Consider the following 22,094-nt stretch of genomic DNA (forward strand, 5'->3'; position numbering starts at 1 on the left):
CCTGGAAAATATCAGAGCCGTCCTTTATTGATTAAAAACAGCCCAATGGGAGCAAACGTACACAACTAAAAGGGCAGCTATGTACAAATATATTAGTCATGGTTGCAGCTTATTAACCTGCGAAGAGAGTCAAAACCTGGCACATCTTTAAAGGAAATTCCGATCCAACTTTTTCTAAATGGATGACGCAGGTGTACCTAATGAAATGACCGATGACATTAAACTGGTCACTTCAGTCCTGAGGGATTCTGGGGCGTCCGTCGGTGCACTCGCACTCCTCTCTGCGCGTGGGCGCGCCCTCCCGTCCTTTGCTGCGACAGGTGGGGCAGCAGGCGGTGTGCCCGTGCGACCTGCAAGCGGGACAGGACAGCACCAGCTGGCAGCAGAAGCGGGTGGTGCACAGCTCGTAGCTGTCCCAGGGGCGCCCGCAGTAGCTGCAGCCTGACGGGGGTGGAGGGAAGGATCTCGAGTGAGGCCTCTCCGCACGGTGCGGCAATTCTGAAGGTGCCCGGTCCACTTACCCGAGACGATGTCATGGTTGGAGGAGATGGTGTAGCGCTCGTCGAAGACGAAAAGCTTCCCGCGGTAGAAGCCGTCCGGGAACTGTTCCAGGTATTTATGGATTCCACCTTTCAGTTGGTAAACCTCTTTGCAGACGTCCTACATGGGGGGTCGAAAGGTAACAACAACAAAACTAATAAGCAGACCTCTGATAGAGCGGAAACATTTGTGCAATAAATCGTTTTTAAGTGTCACTCGTCGTTATTCCAGCAGGCACAAGACATTAAAACAACGTTGAGAACTTAAAACTTACCGTTGAAACAACATGCTTCTTGACAATGTTTAATCAATGTTGGGTTCTGACATTGATTTGACCATTGAAATTTGGACATTTCCCAACCAATTTTGTTCAACACAAATACAATGTTGAAACAACATGCTTTTTGACAACGTTTAATCAATGTCAGGTTGTGACGTTGATTTGACCATTGAAATATGGTCATTTCCCCACCAATATTCTACAACAAATATACAATGTTTAAACAACATGCTTTTTGACAAAGTTTTTTCAATGTTGTGTTCTGACAACGTTGATATAGCATTGCTTTTTTGACGTTTATTCAATGTCAGGTTGTGACGTTGATTGAAATGTGGTAATTTCCCAACCAATATTCTTTAACACTAATACAATGTTGAAACAATATGCTTTTTGACAACGTTTAATCAATGTCAGGTTGTGACGTTGATTTGACCATTGAAATGTGGTCATTTTCCAACCAATATTCTTCAACACTAATACAATTTTGAAACAATATGCTTTTTTACAACGTTTAATCAATGTTGAGTTCTGACAACGTTGAAATAACATGCTTTTTTTGCCCTTTATTCAATATCACATTGTGACGTTGATTTGACCATTGAAATGTGGTCATTTCCCAACCAATCTTCTATAACATAAATACAATGTTGAAACAACATGCTTTTTGAAAACGTTTAATCAACGTTGGGTTCTGACATGGATTTGACCACTGAAATTTGGACATTTCCCAACCAATATTCTTCAACACTAATACAATTTTGAAACAATATGCTTTTTGACAACGTTTAATCAATGTTGAGTTCTGACAACGTTGAAATAACATGCTTTTTTGACGTTTATTCAATGCTAGGTTGTGACGTTGATTTGACCATTGAAATGTGGTAATTTCCCAACCAACAACGTGGATCCAACGTTGGACATCAACGTTATCTCAATTTACATATACAACTACTTTGCAACGTTGTTTCCAAGTCAGTTTTAAAAGACATGTACGTATAATCAACATTGGATCAATGTCTTGTGCATGCTGGAATGCTTCCTCGACCTGTGTGAAGTTGACTCCCTAATTATTAAAAATATTAAAATAACAGTGCCATTTGTTTTTGCCGTTAAGGTTTTTAAGTTACTCTAAAATACAATTTTGGACCAGTGACGTCATTCAGCACCCCCGCCTTGTCAAAATCCCCTCAAACTTGTCCCATTTCTTTGCGCTACAATTATTTTTTATATTTTTTATTTGGTATTAACGTGTTATTATTATTCGAAACCAGCCCCATAGCATAAATAAATATTATATTTAGACAAACATTTTTGGTAGCACAAACATTTGGGACAAGTTTGGGGATATTTTGATAAGGTGGGGGTCTGTTTATGAATAATAACATATTAATAACAAAGGAAAAAATATATAAAATTCTAATAACATAAAAACTATAATAGTTAGTCAACATATTTTTGAAATAATGTTCCTCACATATAAAATGCTAATAACATATAAACTATAATAGTTAAGACAAAAGAGTTTTGCAGCACAAACAAAGTATAAACACTTGGCTGGTTATGTTAACATAGAAACTATAAAACAAAAAATGTTTGCAGCACATACAATCGAGAAAAGTTTGGGGAGATTTTTGACAAGGCGGGTGGGGCTGGATATGCATAATAAACACGTTAATATTATCAAAACTATAAAACGTTAATAACATAAAAACTATCACCGTTAGAAGATTTTTGCAACACAAACCAGCACAAAACCTTTGGGACAAGTTTGGGGAGATTTTAAAAATGTTCGGGGGCTGGTTATGTATAATAAAGTGTTAATAACATAACATTTTATGTTATAAATGTTTGGGGCAATTTGGACAAGATGGTGGGGGGGTAGTTATGAATAATAAAACCTCAATAACATGAAAATATGTAGTGGACAAACTTTTTTTTCAGCACAAACGTTTGGGACAAATTTAGGGAGATTCTGACAAGGATGGGGGGGGGGGGGCTGGAAGAAGTCACGTGTCAAAAAATGTATTTTACAATAACTTAAAACTGCAACATCACAAACTAAATAGTTTACAGGACAAACAAATGGCAGTGTTATTTTAATACTTGTAATTATAAAGGGGACAACTTCACACAGTTTGAGTCTAAGGGTGCTCCAAAAAAAAAAATTCACATCCACAACTCCCAATTTTTATTTATTTTGATTCTAAATCGATTCATAATTTTTGTGGAACAAAAAATAAAGTTTCCTCTTTTTTTTTAGAATCCATTTTTGGATTAAACACGTTAAACAGCTCTAATTGATAATATCAATATTATTATTGATACTTTTACTTTGTCTTTTTCTTAATTTAGTATATTTTAATGTCTTCTCAAATGCTTTGTAAATGTCTATCCTAAGTATTGTAAAGCTGGGATTGTGTTGCAGTTGGGATGACTCTATTTACTTTTGTTGGATTGATTAATATTCCCTGATTTTTATAAATAACAACTAACATTTTTAAGGCTAACACTGCGCATTTAAGTGCACATCAGCAGCCAAGAGGGGATTTTGTAACCCGTAAACTGTTTTGAAAAGGTTTCAAAGTCAAATCGTCACCCTAAGAAACAGAATCGAATCGTGAGGTGCCCAAAGATTCCCACATATATTTAAATCTTTAATCAAAGCAGAAAACATAGGAAATTTGCACAAATTACAACACACTGGCCCCTCGTGGCGGATTAGCAGCATGACATGTATGTTTTTGGATGGCGCTCATCTAAAACTTTGTTCACACTGCATGCCAAAGTGAACCAAATCTGATTTTTTTTCCAAATCTGATTTTTTCTGACTGCTATCTGAAATCTGACTGTTTAGATTACGAGTAACATATGATCTTTATCAGACTCCGGTACTTAATAAACATGCACAGGCCCCAATGTGGCCCCAATGTGGCCTCGGCGTCACTTGCATATGCAGTTCGATAAAGTGAAAACAGAAGAAGCTGACAAGAGTCCGTAAATGAACAAGGAAGTTGCTAGTACTACAAAAAAATATATAAGTTGCCACACCTTAAGAATGAGTGATTTTATGTGAAAATAAATTAAAATAATATAATGTATGTATTATATATATCGTGTAATATATTTGGAAGGGTTCTAATCTTTTTATGGCTGTTAAATATAGGCAATACGCACATCAGCTTTATTTTTCAACTCACTTACGTAAACAACTTATGCAAAGAACGTGACATGTAAAGAAATACGCCCCAGTATCAATTGCGGTCCTTCAACAATCGCTATTTCTTCGGAATCAAAATACCGTATTTTCCGGACTATTAGGTGCACTTAAAATCTTTTTTTCTTCTTCTCAAAACTCGACAGTGCGCCTTATAACCTGGTGCGCCTAATGTACGGAATAATTCTGTTTTGCTTACCGACCTCAAAGCTATTTTATTTAGTACATGGTGAAATGATAAGTGTGACCAGTAGATGGCAGTCAAACATAAGAGATATGTGTAGACTGCAATATAATGGCAGTCACACACAAGAGATACGTGTAGACTGCGATATGACTCAAGTAAACAACACCAACATTTTATATGTTCCAGTGAAAATATAGAACATTACACACGGCGCTCAAAAATCTATCAAAATGTTTTAGTACGACTTTGGTAAGCTATGAAGCCGCACCGCTTGATGGATTGTACTGTGCTTCAACATACAAGTATTATTATGGTGTGTGTATAAGGTAAGACATTATCTGGCATTTTGTTTAGCAATATTATGCAAAAGCAACTTTTCTTACATTCTGGTACCTGCTGATCTGTATTATTTGGGATCTGCATAAGTCCTGAAAAATTCAGCGCTTCCGCCTTTGTAGTCCGTGTCGTCCCCGTAGTCGATAAGCTTCTTCTTTTTCTCTATCTTCTTGTTATGTGACATTCATCCTTCGCTGTTGCCATTTCTAATATAAAGTAGTGTAAAGTTCTTACTTATATCTGTCAGTAAACTCGCCATGAAAGCACTAAAACATACCGGTGTAGTGAGTTTACATTATTCACTCAAGGAACTTTAGTTATTAGAAAATTTCGGTCGGACGGTTTTTCACGGGACACATTTCCGGTGTTTCCGGATGAGGAGATGCTGCTCCGTTATTGATTGAAGTCAAGTCTAAATGTCATTTAAACAGTTAGCTCCATCTTTTGACACATCTTCCACGCCCGTCCTTGCACGCTACACCGCTGCAACAAAGATGACGGGGAGAAGACGCTGCCGAAGGTGAGCCACGTAAATAAGACCGCCCACAAAACGGCGCATCCGGATCTGTAAAACATCATCTATGCAACGTTTTGACCAAAGAACCACCATTACATGTTATGTAGACTACAAGGAAATGTTTTACATTTAAAAAAAAAAAATAAATAAATATGACTCCTTTAATGCGCCTTATAATCCGGTGCGCCTTATATATGGAAAAAGATAGAAAATAGACCATTCATCGGCAGTGCGCCTTATAATCCGGTGCGCCCTATGGTCCGGAAAATACAGTATATATTCATATATTACACATAGCCTATTATTTGCACACTATTGATGCACCGAAAATTCAACCGTCGAACTTCGACTTTTATCACCGAAACCGAATGTTGTGATGAAGTATCCACTTCCGCTGGCGGGCTGAGTCTTTCCCCGCACACACAAATAACGTAGCTCGCCCAAAGATGATGAACAATGTGAATACGGGTCGCTTTCAGGTCTCATTTCTGTTCAGACTGAAGCCACATTTGAAAATATTTCAATCGGATTCGGACTACATCCTAATGTGGCCTGAATCTGATGCGAAAGGATCAGATTTGAAGCACTTTGGAGTGTTTAGACTGGCAAAAAATATCCTATCTGTCAGTTGAGGGCAAATCTGATTTGGTGTGCAGTGTAAACGGGGCCTAAGAATGAACAAATGTGGCAAAGTGGAACTAAGAACTCACTTTTGAGCGGAGGTAGGCGGAACCTCTCTCACAGCGGATCCCTCCTGTGCAGTACATGAGCACCTTCTTGTCGCGGAAGAGCTCCAGGTTCTGGTCCACGTAGTCTGGGAAGTAGCTGAACTTGCGGATGTCGGGGGCCAGACATCGAGTGAACTGCCCCTAACGGGGGACAGAAAAAAAGTGTTTGATTCGAGACTCTGCATTGGTCTAACACTGGGGTTCTTAACCCTTACCCTCAGGACCCAAGATTTATACTACAGAGGGGCCAGGAGCCCACTCAAATATTAACACTGAGTCATTTTACTCTTCATTTTAATCGAATTCAGTAATTATATCCAACCTACATATAGTTTACAACCTTGTCAAATGATATGAAAACATGTGTTTATCACAAAGTTTATTATCAAGACTGATTGCAGAAATAAATACTAATCAATATAAAGCAAAACAAGTGACTCAAAAAATGATTAAAAAAATATATATATATATATATATTTACATACAAGTATGCAGTGATAAAATAAACAAATTCTAACAAAAGTAATAATAAATAATATATTTTAGTTGCAAATGAAACTTTAGTCATAATTTTTGCGCTCAAAGGGGAACTGCACTTTTTTTGGAGTTCTGCCTATCGTTCACAATTATTATGAAAGACATGACGACAGATGTATTTATTTTAATGCATTCCAAATTTATAAGCCGCAGGATTCAAAGCGTGGGGGAAAAAAGTAGCGACTTATAGTCCGGGAAATACGGTAGTTTCTTTTGAACTTGCTTTTTTGTTGTTGCTTACAATACTTTTTATGACTCGTCCGCATCATCTGAGCCGAGTGCGCGTGTTCCACACTTTTATCTCCACTTCCCACATCTTTTTGCAATAATTATTATTTATCATTATTATCATTATTATTGATGGTAATAATAACAATAATAGTATCAATATTTTTATTATTATTACCATTATTGTTATTATTATTAGTATCATTATTATTATTATTAACAATAATAATAATAACAATAAGGGCATCACGGTGGCACAGGGGTTATTGCCTGAGTAGTCCTAAATTCAATCCCGGGCTCGGAATCTTTCTGTGTGGAGTTTGCATGTTCTCCCTGTGACTGCGTGGGTTCCCTCCGGGTACTCCGGCTTCCTCCCACCTCCAAAAACATGCACCTGGGGATAGGTTGATTGGCAACACTAAATCGGCCCTAGTGTGTGAATGTTGTCTGTCTATCTGTGTTGGCAACTTGTCCAGGGTGTACCCCGCCTTCCGCCCGAATGCAGCTGAGATAGGCTCCAGCACCCCCCGCGACCCCAAAAGGGACAAGCGGTAGAAAATGGATGGATGGATGGCATTCCAACTCTTGCTTACAATGGAGCCAATGAGAGGTCCTCCATTTGGCCCAATAAACCCAATAAATAACTACCTAAAAAGCCCCAACAATACTCCATTTACTCTTCACGACTTGAATATCAACCAAGTATTAGTGATATTGTTATTATAAGCGCTAACGCACACAAACTGTTTATAACAGCGCTGTGATCGCAAGCGTGTGTGGCTATGTTGACATCGTCGAATGGTGAGCTGCCTAATATATCATGCCTCTCACCTGGGTAGTAGAAGGATGAGGACGTGCTCCAACAAGTTGGTACACTTTGACAGCCTATTTAGACCCGGAAATGGCGAGAACGACACAAAAAGACGCTTGGTTCCACCCCTATTTTCCTCGCAAAGATTAGGAGTCATTCTTCATCCAAACGAGAACATAAGATTTTAGCAGTCGGAATTGTAGTGACAGTGAACCTGGTACAGTAAGTGATGTTTTATTATGTTTGTTGGCTCTCACGAAGTCTGCAGTGAGAAGTTATCAGTGATGTCGGGAAAAAAAAGCGAACGTTGTGATGCGTTTTTTAAATGATCAAAATACATAAACATTAAATGTTATCATAAATGTGCCTGTTACTACATTACATATATACTTATATCATGTACATAAAACCTTATTTAAGATGTTTGGATGTTTTTTAAGGGCTTTACAGACAGAATAGGGCGACTCACATAGGCTCCATTTTAAGCTGCCTTTTGATCGCACTTATTTACGAGTTAGAATGCATCAAAAAGTTTTCCAAAAACATATGTGTGCTTGTCTTATACATAAGGAACTTTGAATGATAGGCAAAATTCATTTAAGAAACTTTTCTATGACGTTACCTCCCGACTTCTTCTGTTTGTTCGATATCGTCAATACTGCCACAAGTGGTGGAAAAGTGTACTACAACCGCGGTTAAACGCAATGGCCTAACGGACTTAAAAGCGTCAACAAATAAACAGAAAGACAATTACAATTTTACTCTCGTAAAAGTTGCGGCAGTCCAGCAGGATGGTGTCGTCGCACGAATCCCCTTTGGACACAAGTGCCTCCACTTCTTTGTGGAACTCCTCAGGTTCCAAATGAACTCCTGGCAGGCGAAACAAACACAAGGAAGATTTAAAGAATATCGGTGCGGCCCGCCACTAATACATTTGGCACGATATGCTACGTCCTTACTCATAAACACATTAAAATGCTAACTGTTATGTTTTGCGTTTCCTGTTCCATGGCCAATTATTAGAGCTGTGAATTTTTTGGGCACCATTCGATTCTTGGGGGTAACGATTCCATTCAGAATCAATTTTCGATTCACAATCTATACTTTTTTGATAACATTGGATGCCAGTTCTATGATTAACTACATTTCTCCATATAATAGATAAACAGCTCTGATCAATTTTCTATATTCCTTAAAAGAAAACTGTTTTTGTTTGATAAAATTCTACCCGAACATTTAATAAAGTCAAATACAAATAAGGCAACAAGAGAAGTATCCAACACTTCTCTTTTCTATAGCAAATCTGTACAGCAGGTTAGATCATCTACATCAGGATTGTAAAAGTCAAGATCCGGCCCGCGAATGAATGATCTATGGCCTCCGGGATATTTGATTAGTATTAGAACCGGCCCGCAGGCCACAGCCGCCTGCTGTCGTTTTGCACGCGCCAATACTCCATCAGTGTTGGCTCTAGGAATTTTCACAATTTTCAAAAGTCATAAAAATGGGGTCCCACGGTAAACTTTTAGGGTCCCACTTTTTTGTAACCATTTTGAAAACAAATGATAAACGTATGCATTATCTTGTTATATCTCATATTCTATATTGTGTTTTGGAAAAAGATTGTCATAAGCGTTACTTAATTCATTAAAAAATACCGGTAAAAATAAAAATAAAACACATTTTTATGCATATGTAAATGTATTCAGTTATAAACATTCATTCACTTTCTTCTTTCCTTCTTGGATCTAAACTTTACCACCCCGGTATTTTTTTGTATATTTTTATTGTAAAATTTTCAGAATGTGTTTGTTCTATTTTTGGCCAAAGTAAGACAAAGAAAACAATCTGAAGTTGTCTTTATTTTTTTTGTCCGCATGTGCACAGATTTTCCTCCATGCGGCCCCTGAGCTAAAATGAGTTTGACACCCCTGATCTACATCAACAATATGATTTGCAGGCATGTGATTTGACCACAATGAAAAAGACTGAAAAAACTTCCGGGGGTCTGGGGGACGAAGGCCCCCAGCCAGGTCCAGGGCGGACAAGCTCCTGGTTTTTCACCAATTTAACATGCTAAAATTAACAAAGACAGCACCATTTGAAGAAAATATTTTAGTGTTTAAAGACATGAAAACATCATTAATAGAACATACATAACCCAATTATCCTAATGAATCACTGTATATGGTTCAGTCCCAACAGTATTTAGTCACTAATATTTACATCTTGTGTTCATTTCACATCCACAGGTGTCACATCGATCAGTGTTATTATCTACAGTTTATTTACAGTATTACCACATTACTTCAGTTCATGTAATGTAATGTAATGTAAACATTTCATTCTTTTCGCCAAAATAGGATATACATTTATGGAAATAATTAAACATGTTTAGTATTGTTTACTCATATTTGAAAATAGGAAATAATAAAGGACACTGACATATTGCATGAAACAAGTGTGAAAATATTTACCTCCAAGATTGTTACACCACTGACAATAGTTTCAAGAGACTACATAAGAACTTAATATTACAAAATAGTATTATATGCAAATTTATTTCAAATAAATTGTTAACTGGAATCAATAATGCGACTCTGAATTTCTGTAATTTCATAATATATTTTCACGTGGCTTTTTATTTTTAAAAAAACCCATTTATATTTCGCAAAGCAATAATTGGTTAGTATTTAAAACAAACATGCGTATTTCGCAAGCAAATATTTTTTAGCTTACCTCATTATTAACAACCCTGTCTGCAACTGAAGTGGGTTGTGGGTGGATCTTTCCTCTCAATGTCTACGGCAGTTGTCGATGTAAACAAAAGATGAAGTCCGTAAGGTTTGCTCACTTTCGGTTGACATCCAAAAGTACCAGCTAGTGAAAAGTTTGTTTTCCTTGTTTCAAGTTGTTTCATATGTTTTTGGCGTTTCGCATGTACTTCCAAGGCCTTGAAACCTCGTGATCCATAGTCAATATTATCATGACACCACGTGCACAAAACCTTTCAGGGACGATCAATTTTCCGAATAAAATCACTGAACAAAGTCGTAACTTTCTTCTTCCCAACAGTATCAGTGATTTCCCTTTCCATCCAGTCCCATCGGAACTTATTTTTGACATGTTTATCAATTTCTTTTACTCGTAAAGCGTCCTTTCTCTCGAGAACCGACATTGTTTACATATGGAAAATGGCCGTAGTAACCATTATGAATGATGACGTTATTAACGTCATCATTCATAACAGATGTCCTGATTGGTCACAAGGAACATATCGACCAATCAACTACGGCGTAATATAAACTACGTCTCGAATCTTGATTTAGGGTCGGAAAAAAAAACTGAAAAACGGGAGATAATTATTTTTTTCCCCCCGAGATTAAAAAAGACGGAATTCCGACTTTAGACGGAAAAATCACATGCCTGGATTTGCCTGAGTGGCTGGACAGAACAGACTGAAATAAAGACAATTTAAAAAAAAAAAAAATCGATTTTTTTATTTTGTTAATCAATTAAGAATCGTAACAAAAAGAATTGCAATTTAATTGATTTTTTTTTTTTTTTTACACCACTACCAATTATGCGAAATAAGCTTCATCCAGCACCGCCACCCCACCCGCACCCAGCGCCCACAGATAGATATCAGTCCTGTGAGGAAAAACAAACAGACTTTAAAGCGGCAGGCGTGTTGTTTATTTAGAACAGTGTTTTTCAACCTTTTTTGAGCCGAGGCACATTTTTTTTATTGAAAATACCTAGAGGCACACCACCAGCAGAAATCATTAAAAAATGAAACTCAGTTGACAGTAAAAAGTTGTTGTCGCAATTGTTGGATATGACTTTAAACCATAACCAAGCATGCATCAATATAGCTTTTGTTTCAAAGTAGGTGTACTGTCACCACCTGTCACATCACGCCCTGACTTTTTTTCAGTTTTTTTGGTGTTTTCCTGTGTGTAGTGTTTTACTTCTTGTCTTGCGCTCCTATTTTGGTGGATTTTCCTGTTTTGTTGGTGTTTTCCCGAAGCAGTTTCATGTCTTCCTTTGAGCGCTATTCCCCGCATCTGCTTTGTTTTAGCAATCAAGACTATTTAAGTTGTGCGGACGCTTTCCTTCTTTGTGGGGACATTGTTGATTGTCATGTCATGTTCGGATGTACTTTGTGGACACCGTCTTTGCTCCACAGAAAGTCTTTGCTGTCGTCCAGCATTCTGTTTTTGTTTACTTTGTAGCCAGTTAGGTTTTAGTTTTGTTCTGCATAGCCTTCCCTAAGCTTTAATGCCTTTTCTTAAGGACACTCACCTTTTGTTTATTTTTGGTTTAAGCATAAGATACGACGACAAACCCTTGTCGTCTCACACAACGTGTTCCCGACATCTACAAAGCAATTAGCTACCTGCTGCCACCTACTGATATGGAAGAGTATTACACGGTTACGCTGCCGAGCTCTAGACAGCACCGACACTCAACAACGACACATAATTTGCAGACTATAATTACTTGTTTGCAAAAAATATTTTTACCCCAAATAGGTGAAATGACATAATCTCCCACGGCACACCAGACTGTATCTCACGGTACACTAGTTGAAAAACACTGATTTAGACAGTACCTGCGAGTTGGTAGGACAGGATTTCAGGATCCAATCCCATTGGGACGATTTCCTTAAAGACGCCGACCTTCAGGCCAGTGAAACAGTCTGGACCGCCATCGCTTGTCTGATCACACACACAAAGTGCAATGGAGGTGGTTATGGTTGTTAAGTACTTTGTAGAGGCGTGGCACGTGAACTGAAGAAAAAGCTCTAAATGTTTGGTGCTGATACAGACGAAAAGGTGCAGACGGCGAAATGTATTTTCACTTTTCATCATAACAATCTGATTGCATCGGGGCCAAACTGGGCAGTGACCGGGCGGCACCACCAGGTGGAGCTGTGGTGACAAGGCAGGGCTTGCCAGATGTGTGGCTATGTCTCAATTTGCTAACTTCTATATTTACATTCACTTTTTTTTTAAAGGGGACCTATGATGAATTTTGTCTTTACCAATTTGTAAATGTTGCTACAATGTTTCATATACTCGTATTAAACAATGCCAAAGAGTCAAAGATTTCGACGAGCTTGCACGCAGTTTTGGATTCCTCTGTTCACTGGGTTTTTGCAGTCTAGCTACGTTGTGACATCACAGCAAGGTGGATATAGTTATTTGGACATTAAGGCTCTGCTACAGGCTATTAGGAAACACACAAAAAAGGTATGATAATAGGGTAAACAAAACTGTAGAACCCAACTTTTTATGCAGGTCTGAATCGATTGGAGAGTGTGCAGGTGTACCGATTGTTGTGACCGGGTGAATCTATATCGGCGGTGTCTAAAGTGCTGCCCAGGGGCAGTTTGTGGCCAGCAACGTATTGACAGAAAAAAGCAACGGTAAAAATGTAAGGAAAAAAGAGCAAAAACACAACATGGAATGAGGAAAAACTAAATATGCGATATTAATAACTAAAAAAGGTCGATACTTTCAAAAGTCAAAGTATGTAAGGGCCATTTTGATATAATATTGATAAGTTGTATTAATACTATTTATTAGAATCAAAAGTTCAGCTTTTTCTAATTACCTTATGGTTTTTTTCTTAAATTTTCAGTCTTTCTTTTCTGACAAAATGTTGCCGGGCCATCAAAACTCGAGCTGAGGGCCACAAATGGTCCCCTGGCCGCACTTTGGACACCCCTGTAATAACTAATGATAATACACTTTGTCACCTAGTGTCTTTAAAATATATGTAACGTCTATTTGTAGCAATTTTAAAGAAAAAATATACATATCAGTCTTCCCCAGGGCAGCTGTGGCTACAAAAGTAGCTTACCACCACCAGGTGTGAATGAATGATGGATTTTTAACATGTAAAGCGACTTTGAGTACTTAGAAAAGCGCTATATAAATCCCAGGTATTATTATTATTATTACTATATCAAAATGGCCCCCACATACACCCCTGATCTATATACTGTTTATGACGTCTGTTTTTGACCCTGTCTGGGGGGAAAAAATGCAGCGATGTCTTCAAGATATAAATTTAAACAGTGTACCTTTTCCAAAGATAAATTATGATACTTTTGGCAATGGTGGGGCGTGGTTTCATTTGCAACCTGGGAATGCCTCCAGAAACAACCATCTTGCAGACAAACTTAAACAGCGGGTTAGAAAAGTGACTGTGGAGCAAAATTTACACCAAAGCATATTCAATACATGTTATCTAGTCCAGTGTTTTTCAACCTTTTTTGAGCCAAGGCACATTTTTTGCGTTGAAAAAATCCAGAGGCACAACACCAGCAGAAATCATTAAAAAACGAAACTCAGTTGACAGTATAAAGTCGTTGTCACAATTGTTGGATATGACTTTAAACCAAGCATGCATCACTATAGCTCTTGTCTCAAAGTAGGTGTACTGTCACCACCTGTCACATCACACCCTGACTTACTTTGAGTTTTTTGCTGTTTTCCTGTGTGTAATGTTTTAGTTCTTGTCTTTCGCTCCTATTTTGGTGGCTTTTTCTCTTTTTTGGTATTTTCCTGTAGCAGTTTCATGTCTTCCTTTGAGCGATATTTCCCGCATCTAATTTGTTTTAGCAATCAAGAATATTTCAGTTGTTTTTAGCCTTCTTTGTGGGGATATTGTAGATTGTCATGTCATGTTCGGATGTGCATGGTGGACGTCTTTGCTCCACAGTAAGTCTTTGCTGTTGTCCAGCATTCTGTTTTTGTTTACTTTGAAGCCAGTTCAGTTTTAGTTTCGTTCTGCATAGCCTTCCCTAAGCTTCAATGCCTTTTCTTAGGGGCACTCAACTTTTGTTTATTTTTGGTTTAAGCATTAGACACCTTTTTACCTGCACGCTGCCTCCCGACATCTACAAAGCAATCAGCTACCTGCTGCCACCTACTGATATGAAAGAGTATTACACGGTTACTCTGCCGAGCTCTAGACAGCACCGACACTCAACAACAACACATCATAAACTCACAACAAATGACACACCTGCAAATCAGTGTGACTTCTGTTGTTGCCTTTGAGAGGCCAGTTCAGAAATGTGCGGCGGCTTCACCTTGGAAAGTGCCACTCTCATGTCATTTTCACAGCAAAGTCTGTTCCTTTTTCTTCGTTTTCCACCCAGACATACAATACTGGTACACAGCTCATGAAAAACAATATTTGTTGTTATTGTCATTGTAAGTGGGCCAAAACACTTATATTAGCAAATAATCTCAAGCAAATGACTGCTGTTATTTGATTATAATAATAAAACATGTAACTTGTTATTTAGTCAGGTTTGGGACAGGTGTGCTGCGGGTGTGGCCACAGTGCATGTGCACGCCTGACGTCGCTCACATGTGCTTCACTGAATGCTCAAGAATTTTTGCGTTTGCTCACGCATACTCACCGAACCCCTAGGGTTCGATCGAACCCAGGTTAAGAACCACTGATTTAGACTGAAGTCACATTTGAAAAGATCCGATTCCAATCGGATTTGGACTAACTCCTGATGTGGCCTGAATCTGAGGCCAAAGGGTCAGATTTGAAGCACTTTGGAGCGTTTAAAAGCCGATCTGTATCACTTGAGGGCAAAAAAAATCAGATTTGGTGTGCAGTGTAAATGGAGCCAATGTTCATTCAAAATCAAACTTTGCCTTGTTACCTTAAAGTCCTCTATGTCCATGTTGAAAAGAGGATGTGAGCGCATGGCTTGCATGTAAAGGTCCGTGGCGACATGAGTCCCCCCCACGGTTCCATTGATGCCCTCTGTGGCCACCCTCACCTGCCATGATGCATTTATTGGACACACTACAGTTGGCTCACATAGTATTTTCCAATTCTGGTGGTTGCTTACCTTGCCGGTGAGGTGCAGCAGCTCACACAAAGTTCTCTGCCAAGCACAGATGACGTGCGGCTCCTCCACTCGACAGTAGCGGTAATACAGCAGAACTTTACCAGGGCCTCTGAGCAGGAGAAGAAAACAAGAGAGTTATACTGGAACAAAAGGGAAACACAAGCGGAAGCTAACTAAGTACTTTCCGAGGTGCTCCTCAGGGACGTGACTAATGTCTGGGATCCATGCGGTGACGTCCACGCGGTCGTTCTGATGCTGATGTTGAGGTTTTTCTTCCACCCGGCCTAGCGTGCACTCGCACTCAGCCTGTGCCAGCTGCTGGATCTCGCTTGCGTGCGTCCTGGCGACGTGCTCGTGAATGGCGGCGTCCCGGTTGAAGACGCGGTCACAGCAGCGCCAAGACGGTCGTCCGTCCTCCTGACCGCCCACCCACTTGGATGCCACGAAGGTAGCAAATGACTGGGGAAAAGCATTGGGTAGAACATTGGCACAGTGCATCTAGGGGAGCAAATAATTATCAGCGCCGATATTTGTCATTTTGACGTAAATTGGTATCTGCCAGATGGAAATTGTGATGCATCATGTTGTAAGCATGCATGTGTGATGCATCATGTTGTAAGCATGCATGTGTGGTGCATCATGTTGTAAGCATGCATGTGTGGTGCATCATGTTGTATGCATGCATGTGTGATGCATCATGTTGTAAGCATGCATGTGTGGTGCATCATGTTGTAAGCATGCATGTGTGGTGCATCATGTTGTATGCATGCATGTGTGGTGCATCATGTTGTAAGCATGCATGTGTGGTGCATCATGTTGTAAGCATGCATGTGTGGTGCATCATGTTGTAAGCATGCATGTGTGGTGCATCATGTTGTATGCATGCATGTGTGGTGCATCATGTTGTAAGCATGCATGTGTGGTGCATCATGTTGTATGCATGTATGTGTGGTGCATCATGTTGTAAGCATGCATGTGTGGTGCATCATGTTGTATGCATTCATGTGTGATGCATCATGTTGTAAGCATGCATGTGTGATGCATCATGTTGTAAGCATGCATGTGTGGTGCATCATGTTGTAAGCATGCATGTGTGGTGCATCATGTTGTATGCATGCATGTGTGATGCATCATGTTGTATGCATGCATGTGTGGTGCATCATGTTGTAAGCATGCATGTGTGGTGCATCATGTTGTAAGCATGCATGTGTGGTGCATCATGTTGTATGCATGCATGTGCGATGCATCATGTTGTAAGCATGCATGTGTGATGCATCATGTTGTAAGCATGCATGTGTGGTGCATCATGTTGTATGCATGCATGTGTGGTGCATCATGTTGTAAGCATGCATGTGTGGTGCATCATGTTGTAAGCATGCATGTGTGGTGCATCATGTTGTATGCATGCATGTGTGATGCATCATGTTGTAAGCATGCATGTGTGGTGCATCATGTTGTATGCATGCATGTGTGGTGCATCATGTTGTAAGCATGCATGTGTGGTGCATCATGTTGTATGCATGCATGTGTGGTGCATCATGTTGTATGCATGCATGTGTGGTGCATCATGTTGTAAGCATGCATGTGTGGTGCATCATGCTGTATGCATGCATGTGTGATGCATCATGTTGTAAGCATGCATGTGTGGTGCATCATGTTGTATGCATGCATGTGTGGTGCATCATGCTGTAAGCATGCATGTGTGGTGCATCATGTTGTATGCATGCATGCATGGTGCTTAACGTTGTAAGCATGCATGTGTGATGCATCATGTTGTAAGCATGCATGTGTGGTGCATCATGTTGTAAGCATGCATGTGTGGTGCATCATGTTGTAAGCATGCATGTGTGATGCATCATGTTGTAAGCATGCATGTGTGGTGCATCATGTTGTATGCATGCATGTGTGATAAAACACTGCAGACCTCGCCCCCCTCTACATCAACGGCGAGGAGAGTCAGCTCCTTCAAGTTCCTCGGCACCCTCATATCTGCTGACCTCTCCTGGAGGTGTATGGTCAGAGTGTTTGGGCCTGTGTGTGTGTGTACGTGTTTTTTGTCTCGTCTAGTCTTGTCTCACAGTAACAGTGGTACTATTGTATTGTTAGTGTACAGGAGCTTTTCTTGTTTTTGTTTGTATAGTATTGTTCTTGTATTATATTCTTTATGTTAAATGTGGAATGAGTGAGAGGGGTTAGGATATTATAAGCATCTGCTTCATCCAACCCCTTTTCAAGCCTTGCATAAATGTCTCCGCCAAAATGTAAAAAAAAATGTGTGTTGTTGTATTGTGCAGGTTTGAAATAAATACTCCAATTCAATTCAATAATAATTCCCCCCTATACAAAATCCTACCCTAAAACCCTACTGTGCAATATTACCTTTCGAGTGCAATACGTCCGACACTGATTGTTATTTATTACTCCGGTACTCTCGTCTTGTTCTGTATATTGTACAGTATTTTGTATTTCTAATGTTTTGTATATTGTACAGGATTGCTTATTATTTGTATTGGATAGTAGTCTGTCTGGAGCCTCCACTTTCACTGCCATCCACTTGGCAGCGCACCCGACCCCACCGGTTCCGACCGCGGGTGGTGGGCCCAGGTGGCGGAGAAGATGGTGTGTCCACGTAGCTTCTTTGGGCTGTGCCGGCCGGGCTCCGTGGCTAGCCCGGCCACCAGGCGCTCGCTGACGAGCCCTGCCTCCAGGCCTCGCTCCGGAGGAGGGCCCCGGGCTTCCTCCGGGCCGGGTAACGCATCTTCTCTTTGTGATTTTCATGGGGGGTATCGTAACCCTGATGGGGGGGGCATTCGGGTGCTACACCTTGCCCAAGGGTGACCCGGAACTATGTAAGGCAGGGGCGTTCAACTCCCTGAGGCTTAATACAAGCCCACATACCTCATACAATTTATGCAGTCCCACTGGGAGGAGACCCCACGGTAGGCCAAGGACCAGATGGGGGGATTACATCTCCTCTCTGGCCTGGGAACGCTTCGGGATTCCCCATGAGGAAGTCGGTAATGTTGCTCTGGAGAGGGAAGTCTGGAGGTCTCTGCTGGAGCTGTTGTCCCCGCGACCCGATTCCGGATAAGCAGTTGAAGATGGATAGTAGTCTGTTTATTTCAATTGTTAGTGTTTTCTTTATTACCTGTTGTGTAATTTATTTTTACCCCATATTTGTTCCCACTACTGCACCTCAAGTTGGAGTCCTTAATCTCGTTATATGCAAATATAATGACAATAAAGTCCATTCTATTCTTTTATTCTATTCTATGTTGTATGCATGCATGTTCCAAATAAAGTCAAACTCAAGACTCTAATGCTCTCATGGAGTGTTTTACAAGCATGTTCCAAACACAACTAGAGGCTAGTTGACTTACCTTCCTCCTGTTTAGGCTATAGAACCTTCTGAGGGGCGCAGAGAGCTGATTCTCACGTTTAGCACCTCTGGGCGAACACTCCTCTACTTCCCAGTCTAAAAACTCTGCGCAAACAACGGCCATATTTTGCCTGACGCTGGGCTACGATGTACAATTCATTTTCCCGGCATCTTATTTCAATTAAAAAAACAACCCTAGTTAAACATTTAGTAGTAGCTTGTTTTACGGACTGTTAAAAGCAGGAACGCAAGCTACTCAGGCCGGACAGAAAAGACGGTTACTACTTCCGCTCGGCCCAAGTGTTGCACCGGATGTGTTTCACTTGAATGTGCCCGCTGGCTACCGGATTTGCCACTTGCCGCCTGGCTGAATAGACGCCGCGTCGTTTAGTTGCCGACTCATTTGTTCGTTTTTTTTGTCCGTTTTTCCTCCCGGCGAGAGCGATTTAACATGTCTCGGCGAAGACACAGCGACTCTTATGACGGTAAGTTAGACACCACGTACTTATGTTTCACGTTGTGGCAACTGTGGCTAGCTAGCGAGTTGGGGGTGTTGTTATGCTAGGCTAATTCTTGCTGCAATGCTTACTGACCGATGAATCATCTATGGTATAAAATGTCGCTTTTACAAAATAATATTGAAATATTAATGGTTGTGAGTTTATTTGGAACATGCATGCAATACAACATGATGCATCACAATTTGCAGTTTCTCTATTCAACATGTTCGAAAAGGAGTAGGAAGAAGCAGAGCTTATTTAATCCTACCCCTTTTCCTTTACTTAGCAGTTGCTAAAACTTTTGTTCACTTTCTGTTCTCAATTTATGCACAAATAAGTAATAACAATAAAAATAAACAATTGGTGAAGTAAGTTATATTTCATATGGTGAGATGAGTAAGATTATCTAGAAAATGAATGGATGGATGAAATACATTCAGAATGTTTATCATGGTTCTTCTTCTTTGTACTTTGTAAACACTTTAAGTTTGAAGAGTTTCTTTTAGTGGATCATATTAGTACATTGTTTGACTTCTTTGCTTAATCCTTTCCATCATTTAATTCTATATACTGAAGGTCTTAAGTGTTGTACGTGCATAAAAAGGTTTTAAAGTACATTTTTCTCTAAGATTATATTTCTCCTCTTTTGTTGATAATAATTGTTGTATATTCTTGGGTAGCAGGTTATAGTTTGCTTTGTGTATAATTTTGTCTGTTTGCAAATCCACTATGTAGTGGAATTTCAGTATTTTTGATTTAATGAATAAAGGGTTTGTATGTTCTCTATATTCAACATTATGTATTATTCTAACTGATCTTTTTTGTAACACCGTTAATGAATTTAGTGTACTTTTGTAGTTGTTTCTACACAATAACTCAGATATAGTAACACTAGCGAGCAGTAGAGAATATGGAGTGATTTTTGGTCTAGAACATGTTTTGCTTTATTCATTATCGATGTGTTTCTTGCTACTTTAAGTTGTATATTTTTTACATGAGATTTCCAGTTCAATTTATCATCAGTCATTATACCTAGAAATTTGGTTTCATTTACTCTTTCAATTTCTATTCTATTCCGGGCAGCACGGTGGAAGATGGGTTAGTGTGTCTGCCTCACAATACAAGGTCCTGAGTAGTCCTGGGTTCAATCCCGGGCTCGGGATCTTTCTGTCCTGAGTAGTCCTGGGTTCAATCCCGGGCTCGGGATCTTTCTGTGTGGAGTTTGCATGTTCTCCCCGTGACTGTGTGGGTTCCCTCCGGGTACTCCGGCTTCCTCCCACCTCCAAAAACATGCACCTGGGGATAGGTTGATTGGCAACACTAAATTGGCCCTAGTGTGTGAATGTGAGTGTGAATGTTGTCTGTCTATCTGTGTTGGCCCTGTGACTTGTCCAGGGTGTACCCCGCCTTCCGCCCGGATGCAGCTGAGATCGGCTCCAGCACCCCCCGCGACCCCGAAGGGAATAAGCGGTAGAAAATGGATGGGTGGAATTTCTATTCCGTGTATTTGTGTTTGACTTTCTCGTCTATTGTTACCAAATAGCATTATTTTAGTTTTACTAATATTCAAAGATAGTCTGTTTTTGTCAAACCATCTTTTTAATTTGTTAATTTCTTCTGTTAGTTTGGTTGCCTTATTGTAATGTTGTCCTATTGACAAGCTTGCATTGTTTTTAACCTCTGAGGCAAAAATGGAGGCAATTCTGTCAGCACCTTTTTGTTCTTTTATAAAAAGAAATATCACCTAAATAATAAAGTAAATACATGTGTGATGTTTTAAGGTCAATGTTATGAGTGGATACACTCGCTCAGAGGTTATCATTGTAAGTGTTCGAGTACATTAGTAATTACAGTATTTGCATTATACATACGTACATATATATGAATAGTATGCTTTTACAAAGTTTAACAAATTAATTTATTTACATGAAACCCTTATTATCAGACAGTTCGTGTAAAGACGCTTTCAGTAATACATGTATCATTTTCCTGTGACAAACATTAATAAAATTAAGGATTTTTAAAACTGTTTTAATACAAACTTAATGGGGCTCAATATTTTAGCTGTGACTTTTGTGTAAAATGCCATAACTTCCTTAATATTTACCCCATTTTACAGAAGTTGGTATCGTTGGAAAGCTTACTCAACAAAGACACGGAAAAAATTGATTGAATAATGAAATTTGCATTTGAAGTGACAAAAAATTTGAGTGAACATAGCTGTTTGGACTGGACTTGAGTCACAAAACAAACGGCGAGGCACTCGGTGGCTCCAAAAAAGTCTGTGTGAATGGATTAATATAGAAGATATTTTGCAGACTCACAGATACGTAAATGTATAACTTATATTATAGTAGGGATTTCAATGAACATTTTACTCACCACCATTTATTTGCAGGGGAATTTTGTAGAGTGTAAACTTGCCAAACTTTGTCAGAACTTTGTGGCGCACGTCCAATCCGAAAATGTCAATATTCTGGGTAAACTCGGATAATTGTTGTACGTTATCAGTATTAGTGTATAGTGGTGATGAAAACAAAACAGTGGTCCGGTCGTTACTCTGAATGATGACCACTGGGGAGAGCCAGCCAGGGGCCAATACACACACACTTTTATTATATGCCGCTCCCTAGCTATTGATTGTTTGGCTTTCATTTGTAACTGTCTACTTCTATTTGTTTTAAAGAGATAAGCGGTAGAAAATGGATGGATTTGAAATGAAGTAGTCGAAGGATGCTTTTTACAGACAGAATCTCAAGTTAAACTAATTAGTTTTTAATCAATTTAGAGTTTTGAGTTTTTGCTAAATGTGTTATTTTTTGTTTTGCCTCCTCCAAACCTGAAACCACCAGGAGGCCAGGATCACAAAAGGAGGAGAACGTCAGAGCCGACTAAGATTGAAGACAGTCTGGAGTCACTGATATGTAATGTGGGAGAAAAGGTAGAAGG

The 22,094-nt window shown here is 39.4% G+C and overlaps 2 protein-coding genes across 2 annotated transcripts in view; one reads left to right on the forward strand and one right to left on the reverse strand.

The window, feature by feature from the left end:
• On the reverse strand, positions 1–18,997 carry LOC133644862 (thiosulfate sulfurtransferase/rhodanese-like domain-containing protein 2). The gene is made up of 9 exons (XM_062039608.1): positions 18,647–18,997; positions 15,448–15,725; positions 15,267–15,375; positions 15,075–15,194; positions 11,994–12,099; positions 8,133–8,248; positions 5,785–5,943; positions 522–660; positions 1–441 (listed from the first exon to the last, which is right to left on the reverse strand). The coding sequence occupies exons 1-9, from the start codon at positions 18,767–18,769 to the stop codon at positions 233–235; spliced, it is 1,359 nt and encodes a 452-aa protein (XP_061895592.1). The 5' UTR covers positions 18,770–18,997; the 3' UTR covers positions 1–232.
• Positions 18,915–22,094, forward strand: part of LOC133644861 (nuclear cap-binding protein subunit 1) — a 26,779-nt gene continuing 23,599 nt past the window's right edge. The window contains exons 1-2 of the mRNA XM_062039607.1: positions 18,915–19,130; positions 21,998–22,086. Coding sequence (XP_061895591.1) covers positions 19,097–19,130; positions 21,998–22,086 — 123 coding nt within the window. The 5' untranslated portion in view covers positions 18,915–19,096. The remainder of the gene's footprint in view (positions 19,131–21,997; positions 22,087–22,094) is intronic.

Source organism: Entelurus aequoreus, linkage group LG28 (genome assembly GCF_033978785.1).
Source record: "Entelurus aequoreus isolate RoL-2023_Sb linkage group LG28, RoL_Eaeq_v1.1, whole genome shotgun sequence".
Classification (NCBI taxonomy): Eukaryota; Metazoa; Chordata; class Actinopteri; order Syngnathiformes; family Syngnathidae; genus Entelurus; species Entelurus aequoreus.